The sequence below is a fragment of the Coregonus lavaretus genome (assembly GCF_964263955.1).
Source record: "Coregonus lavaretus genome assembly, chromosome: 6".
NCBI classification, from domain to species: Eukaryota; Metazoa; Chordata; class Actinopteri; order Salmoniformes; family Salmonidae; genus Coregonus; species Coregonus lavaretus.
Window position 1 is genome coordinate 26,317,503 of NC_139993.1, and position 7,872 is coordinate 26,325,374.

At 40.0% G+C, this 7,872-nt stretch overlaps 1 protein-coding gene across 1 annotated transcript in view; it reads left to right on the forward strand.

The window, feature by feature from the left end:
- LOC311130844 (prolyl 3-hydroxylase 2-like) overlaps positions 1-5,511 on the forward strand; it is a 104,045-nt gene extending 98,534 nt beyond the window's left edge. Inside the window, exons 8-15 of the mRNA XM_084163650.1 lie at positions 845-936; positions 1,292-1,419; positions 1,884-1,979; positions 2,364-2,514; positions 2,854-2,971; positions 3,179-3,254; positions 3,532-3,672; positions 3,909-5,511. Coding sequence (XP_084019776.1) covers positions 845-936; positions 1,292-1,419; positions 1,884-1,979; positions 2,364-2,514; positions 2,854-2,971; positions 3,179-3,254; positions 3,532-3,672; positions 3,909-4,010 — 904 coding nt within the window. The 3' untranslated portion in view covers positions 4,011-5,511. The remainder of the gene's footprint in view (positions 1-844; positions 937-1,291; positions 1,420-1,883; positions 1,980-2,363; positions 2,515-2,853; positions 2,972-3,178; positions 3,255-3,531; positions 3,673-3,908) is intronic.
- The last annotated feature ends 2,361 nt before the right edge of the window (positions 5,512-7,872 follow it).

Genomic DNA, 7,872 nt, shown 5'->3' on the forward strand with positions numbered 1-7,872 from the left:
AGACTTTACTTGTTAGAAACACGACAATACAAAGTAACGGGCCTCAACAACAACGGAGGCGAGCGATTACGCATACTGTGCGCAAATACACAAAATACAAAAGAATACGCAAATAGTGCGTCCGTACTCTAAATACACGAGAGCAAAATACACAGCACCAACGGACAGGCGGACAATTACACACAACTAACTACACACAAAACGAGAAACTTATAGGGGACATAATGAACACTAAATGGAAACAGGTGTACAAGGAAGACAAAACCAAACCAACATCGATAACATTCAATGGTGGCAGCTAGTACTCCGGGGACGACGAACGCCGAAGCCTGCCCGAGCAAGGAGGAGGAGCAGCCTCGGCCGAATCCGTGACAATTACAGGCCTCTCATCTTTTTAAGTGGGAGAACTTGCACAATTGGTGGCTGACTAAATACTTTTTCCCCCCACTGTATATATATTTTCTGTTGTATTTTTGACTTTATGTTTTGTTTACCCCATATGTAACTCTGTGTTGTTGTTTTTTTATCGCACTGCTTTGCTTTATCTTGGCCAGGTCTTAGTTGTAAATGAGAACTTGTTCTCAACTGGTTTACCTGGTTAAATAAAGGTTAAATAAAAAATAAAATAAAAAATTGGCCACATTATTTGAAAAATACAGAAAGTAAGTATTTCAAATACAAATACTAAAATACACATGTATTTGTCTGCTAGCTGCTGCCATAGATGTAACATAACAAGGTACTGAAGGCCTACCGCAGCCGGAATGATTGTCTCAGCCTTGTTATAAGCATGTACTGTCTGCCTGTTTATTTGACTCCATGCTCTGTTCTTACATTCCCCCAGGATTCCCTCTGGTACAGATGGATGGATGGAGTATGTACCCATCTCAGAAAAGAAGAACTTCACTCTGGCCCCGCCACAGGAGCTCAGAGAAGGTAGGACATCCTCTGTTCTCTACACCAGTGGTTTTCAAACCTCTCCTCGGGGTCCTCCAGATGTTTCACAATTTTGTTGTAGACCTGAACTAGCTCACTTGATCGGTTGACAAATTGAATCAGGTGTGCTAGCTCTAGAATAATTGAAATACATGGAACGGCTGGAGGTCCCTGAGAGGTTTATAGCACTCTGTAAATAAAACATAATTTAGATTGAACTAACCCATGATGTGATGTGTTAACAACTGGACAGATTTTGTTCCAGCATAGATAAGTTAACACTTTGCCCTAATCCTCTGTACTGGTGTGTGTGTTTGTGTGTTTGTCTGTGTGTGTGTGTGTGTGTGTACTGTAGGAGGCCCCTTGGTGTATGACAGTGTGCAGCTGGTCCAGAACTCAAAGGCCCTGAACGGAACTCAGAGGGTTCTTCTGGATGATGTCATATCTGTGGACGAGTGTACTGAGCTCACAAACCTGGCCCATGTAAGATGACTATATTTGGTATTTTATTAGGATCCCCATTAGCTGTTGCGAAAGCAGCAGCTACTCTTCCTGGGGTCCACACAAAACATGAAACATGACATAATACAGAACATTAATAGACAAGAACAGCTCAAGGACAGAACTACATCCAAATATTCACTATCATGAATTGTACAAAGTATAAACGTGCATTTCAATTTATCTCTATTTAGTGTGTTGTTACAGGTTTACAGTGAACACTATGAGGCGGTTCCCCAGACACATATTAAGCCTAATCCTGGACTGAAAAGCTATTTCAATGGAGATTCTCCATCGAGTATGCTTTTTAGTCCAGGATTAGGCTTAATCCGTGTCCAGCAAACTGGCCCTTAGTGTACTTTGTGAACATAGTCATTGTTTGTTACTTTATAAATGCATTTCTAGAATATGAGAGCCAGGGGTTCATTCTCTTGTTTGGTCTACAGACTGTCACTATGGCAGGAGACGGATACCGAGGGAAGATGTCTCCTCACACCCCCAATGAGAGGTTTGAGGGAGCCACTGTGCTAAAAACACTGCAGGTAAACAAGCTATACATAGACACAATGGTGAAGATTAAATCAACCTCTGTTTGAAACCACTTGATTTGTATTGCCCTTTTCAAGTAACATTAAGTATCGCTCTTGTCTCAAAGTTATCAAAAGTCACTCTTTCAGTACATTAGTAAGCAAATACAGAATATTTTTGGTTCCTTACAAGCAGGAATGCAAATGAAGCTAGCCTGAGGCTAGTACTTTTCAGACCGGGCTAGTAGAACATTTCCCAAACTAGCCCAACAGCACAGACTTTGGACCCTTGGAAATTGCAGTCTACTAGCCTGGCTGGCCAGTGCCAAAATCCTTAAGTTCTGTCCCTGGCAACATGCTAGGTGAATATTTAACCATGTTACTGTGTGTTACCTGCAGTATGGCTACGAGGGCCGTGTCCCATTGAGGAGCGCTCGTCTCTTCTATGACGTCAGTGAGAGGGCCAGACGCATCATCGAGTCCTACTTCCTGCTCAATTCAACACTCCACTTCTCCTACACACACCTGGTGTGCCGGACTGCCATCACAGGTGAGCCAAGTCACCAGCGATGCTACTAATTATACTGAAATTCCAATGCTGTACCTGAATGGAGACATGAGAAACTTCCTGAATTTACTTAATTTGAATGGAATTGACCCCAACCCTGTTATGGTATCATTATATATTATTATCAACCTTTCCTTATAGTGTCATACAACGTTGAGCATTATGTGACTTTGTGAGTTTGAGCATGTAGGTTTAGTCAAATCTGGTTTAGTTTGCCTCTGTGTTGCTTTAGTAAAGTTTGTTTCTGTTTTGGGCTGTTTTGGGGTTAATAAAGTTTGTCTCTGTTTGGGTTTAATAAAGTTTTATCTCTGTTTGGTATAGGGCAACAGGACCATAGAAATGACCTGAGCCATCCCATCCACGCTGACAACTGTCTGTTAGACCCAGAGGCCAACGAGTGCTGGAAAGAACCACCAGCCTACACCTACAGAGACTACAGGTTAGAGCTTATACCTAGCTCTGGTCCTTAATTTTTTCATGATGAATAGGTTTCAGTGTAGTTATGAAGCAGCTAAGGGTATAATCTTAGCTCTGGTCCAAGGCAAAGCTGCTTCCTAACTACATTGAAACATATTTGTGCTATCAATGGCACCATATTATACCATTACCTAGTGTTAAATAGTCATGGTTTTCAATGTGTCCTAAGTGCTCTGCTGTACCTGAATGGAGATTTTGAGGGTGGGGAGTTCATCTTCACAGAAATGGACGCCAAAACAGTCACAGTGAGTCCTAACCTGAGAAGGGAATTTTTTTTTTTAAAGAGTGAAGTGATCAAAATAACAAATTATATATGTCTCATATCATTATTGTTGCATGTATTTTTTGACATTTTTATTAGTCTTACTATCTTACCCTTTCTTCGTACCTTTGCATTGCACTTTTCTGTCATTTGGAGCCTCGTCTACATAAAGTTGGAATTTCCCACATCCAATGTGATCCCATTCCACAACGACAGTCAGTACTGACCCTGGTCTCCTCCTTCCCCTCCTCCTCCCCCAGGCACAGGTTAAGCCAAATTGTGGTCGTATGGTGGGCTTCTCGTCTGGTGGGGAGAATCCCCATGGAGTGAGGGCCGTCACCAGGGGGCAGAGGTGTGCCGTGGCCCTGTGGTTCACCCTGGACCCCCTCTTCAGAGAACTGGTAAACACTACAGCCATGGCCCTATCATAATGTCTTCTATGATTATGTCTTTCATAGAGACACATGTATAGAGTATAGTACATCATGTTATGTACAAGATGTTTAAAATGGCTATTGATTTAGGAATATGTATATTGGTATTTATTTAGGAAGAGGTTGATTGCTATTTAGTTAGGAAGATGATTATATCATAATACATAACTCCTCTCTTTTCTCCCTCTCTCTTTCTCCTCTAGGAGCGCCTGCAGGCAGATGAGGTGATGCAGGCGTTGGACAACCAGAGCAGCCAATCACAGTGGGACACAAGCCTCAACATCAACCCCAAAGACGAGCTGTAGTAGTCCTCCAGCATCCAGCCAAGCACCCCCCAAATCTTTATATCGATCTATTTATTTAATGAAGTTTGGATCAGAACAATTTTATTTTTGTACTGTTTGAAGTGCAAGGTTATATAGTTGTTGTTTGTGTTGTCGTCGTGGCTTTAGTCTGTTGTTCTTTTGATCTTGTGTGATTTATGTTTTTGTGCATACCAGTACTTGAGCTCCAGTCATTGTGCCCCACATGTTAAAGGTCCAGTTCACTTTGTGATGGCTTTAAAGGTCCAGTTCACTTTGTGATGGCTTTAAAGGTCCAGTTCACTTTGTGATGGCTTTAAAGGCCCAGTTCACTTTGTGATGGCTTTAAAGGCCCAGTTCACTTTGTGATGCCTTTAAAGGTCCAGGTCCAGTTCACTTTGTGATGCCTTTAAAGGCCCAGTTCACTTTGTGATGGATTTAAAGGTCCAGTTCACTTTGTGATGACTTAAAATGTTCAGTTCACTTTGTGATGACTTTGTGTAGTGTGCAGGTTGCACACGAGGTTGTTACAATACAGACCTGTCATACATATGTACAGTTCTTACTGCACTGTGAACACGCGAAAGAGAAGAACGGCAGTTGACATTGTTGTTCTCTGTTATAGAAAAAACGGGCTGTTTATAACGTTTAAAACATGCACTCATAAAACAAAAGTAGTGGGATTATTTCTTTCAGGCGGTGTAAACACAGTTAATATGTTTTATCTATTTATTCATTGAAACATTGGCTGGAATATATGCATTTACCGAGAGAAAGAGGTCAGGCATTTCTTACAAACAGGGAGCTATAATCCTTTTCAGTGACTGACAATAATGATTGAACTTATCTGTCAATATTTTATGTGCACTTTCTTTTTGTTTGTAGTGTGATAAAGAGACATCATCTTCATAACTCACGTCCCTCCCTAGCTCAGGTCCATGGCGTTAGCAAGACTTACTAATGCTTTGGACCAGAGCTAATCCCTCCCTTCAATGTAATCAAACGCAGAGCAAGATAACTGTTTACAAGTTAGCTTACACAAGGGCATGGTGTGTGTGTGTTTTTTTTGTGTGTGTTTATGTGTCTGTTTTAAAGATAGACAGCTGCTATTGCAATTGTCGGCATTTGATATTAGACGCTTTTTAATAAAAGATGTCATTTATTCCTGTTTAAAGGAATTCTTATTTTAAGGTGGCGTATAGGTGTCCTTTCCTTTCAAAATGTCCTCATTTCATTGGACAAAATAGACAGACAGGCACACGCACTGTTATAATCCAATGGAAAGAAAGTGCCTTGTGTACTATGATATTTCAATGATACAACTGCTAACTATACGTAACTTATCCATTTTAAGTTAGAGTAGGGTTTTATCTTATCTTTTGATAGGGAGGATGGCCACTCACTAATATTTAAATATAAATTGCTGTAGCACAAACAAATTGTTGTATCCATCTCTTTTGTTGTAATGTGTACTTATAAATTAAAAAGACAATATTTCATAAAATAACTTAAACTGTGTCCTTTGTTATTTCGGAATGTGTAAATTGTTTACAATTTGTCAACACATTGTCTATGGGTTCAGTTGTAACAAACAACATTTAATGAAGTGGTTTTACAAAACTGTATTTGAAAATCTAGACATTAATATGACTATAAGTAAATAGATCTTAAATATCTAGATAAACACAGAGGTAAATGATTTAATCATTTATAGTACTGACTGTTCCAATTCAGATTTTTCTAATTACTAATTATGTATACAGTATCAAACCATCGTTCTTTTAAAATTTCTTAACATCTATAGTCAGTGCATTGTCTCACATCAGATAGCCGCGGGAAGTACGGGTTCTGAGGATGCTGCAGCACCCCCTGAAAAATCTAAAAACTTTATATACACTACCAGTCAAAAGTATGGACACACCTACTCATTCAAGTGTTTTTCTTTATTTTAACTATTTTCTACTTTGTAGAATAATAGTGAAGACATCAAAACTATGAAATAACACATATGGAATCATGTAGTAACCAAAAAAGTGTTAAACAAATCAAAATATATTTTATTTTTGAGATTCTTCAAATAGCCACCCTTTGCCTTGATGACAGCTTTGCACACTCTTGGTATTCTCTCAACCAACTTCACCTGGAATGCTTTTCCAACAGTCTTGAAGGAGTTCCCACATATGCTGAGCACTTGTTGGCTGTTTTTCCTTCACTCTACGGTCCGACTCATCCCAAGCCATCTCAGTTGGGTTGAGGTCAGGGGATTGTGGAGGCCAGGTCATCTGATGCTGTACTCCATCACTCTCCTTCTTGGTAAAATAGCCCTTACACAGCCTGGAGGTGTGTTGGGTCGTTGTCCTGTTGAAAAACAAATGATAGTCCCACTAAGCCCAAACCAGATGGAATGGCGTATCGCTGCAGAATGCTGTGGTAGCCATGCTGGTTAAGTGTGCCTTGAATTCTAAATAAATCACAGACAGTGTCACCAGCAAAGCACCCCCACACCATAACACGTCCTCCTCCATGATTTATGGTGGGAAATACACATGCAGAGATCATCCGTTCACCCACACCGCATCTCATAAGGCCACGGCGGTTGGAACCAAAAATCTCCAATTTGGACTCCAGACCAAAGGACAAATTTCCACCCGTCTAATGTCCATTGCTCGTGTTTCTTGGCCCAAGCAAGTCTCTTCTTATTATTGGTGTCCTTTAGTAGTGGTTTCTTTGCAGCAATTCGACCATGAAGGCCTGATTCATACAGTCTCCTCTGAAAAGTTGATGTTGAGATGTATCTGTTACTTGAACTCTGTGAAGCATTTATTTGGGCTGCAATTTCTGAGGCTGGTAACTCTAATGAACTTATCCTCTGCAGCAGAGGTAACTCTGGGTATTCCATTCCTGTGGCGGTCCTCATGGGAGCCAATTTCATCATAGCGCTTGATGGTTTTTGCGACTGCACTTAAAGCAGTCATCAAGGCAAAGGGTGGCTATTTGAAGAATCTCAAAAATAAAATATATTTTGATTTGTTTAACACTTTTTTGGTTACTACATGATTCCATATGTGTTGCTTCATAGTTTTGATGTCTTCCCTATTATTCTACAATGTAAAACATTTTAAAAAATAAAGAAAAATCCTTGAATGAGTAGGTGTGTCCAAACTTTTGACAGGTAGTGTATATATTCATACATTTGTTTAGAAGAAGAAAAAAATATCACAATAGTAGTGCACTGGGCCTTTTACTAGTCCTGTATTAGCGGACCGATATAGCCGTCTGTAGCGCAGGCACACACAAAAATCTGCGCAGCAACCCCACCCTCAAACATCTTCCCGTGGCTATGGCCGTCTGGACTGGCAACTGCATGTCTCCTTAGAATGACGTCATCTGACGGACGAAAATGTAGTCAGTGTTGATGCCACTACTACAAAGGACCTAAGCTTAAGACTTAATAAACTTAAGATAGAATAAAGAATACATTTAAGAATTTAAGAATAAACTTAAAAACACTCAGTGACAAACAATTTATGAAGGCATTATGGTAACACTGCCTACTAGCACTGCCGGCATTGGTGAGCTCCATGTTATCTAGTAGGCTAGGTTAAAGTGCATCAGCAACAGAGAGAAGGCTGTTGACAATGTAGAGAACAAGCGCCAGTAGGCCTATAATCACATATTTATTCTGTATAAATATTTGTTGTCACACAGCTATTGAACCAGTTATAATCATTAATTTGATAAAATAATCTCTTTATATACTGTACACAGTGAGCACAGGATAGATCACTGATGTCTGATCAATTCGGAACCCTTAGGAGTTGTGCATGTTTGACTAAGTAATGTCAAAGAAAACAGAACTTTGGAG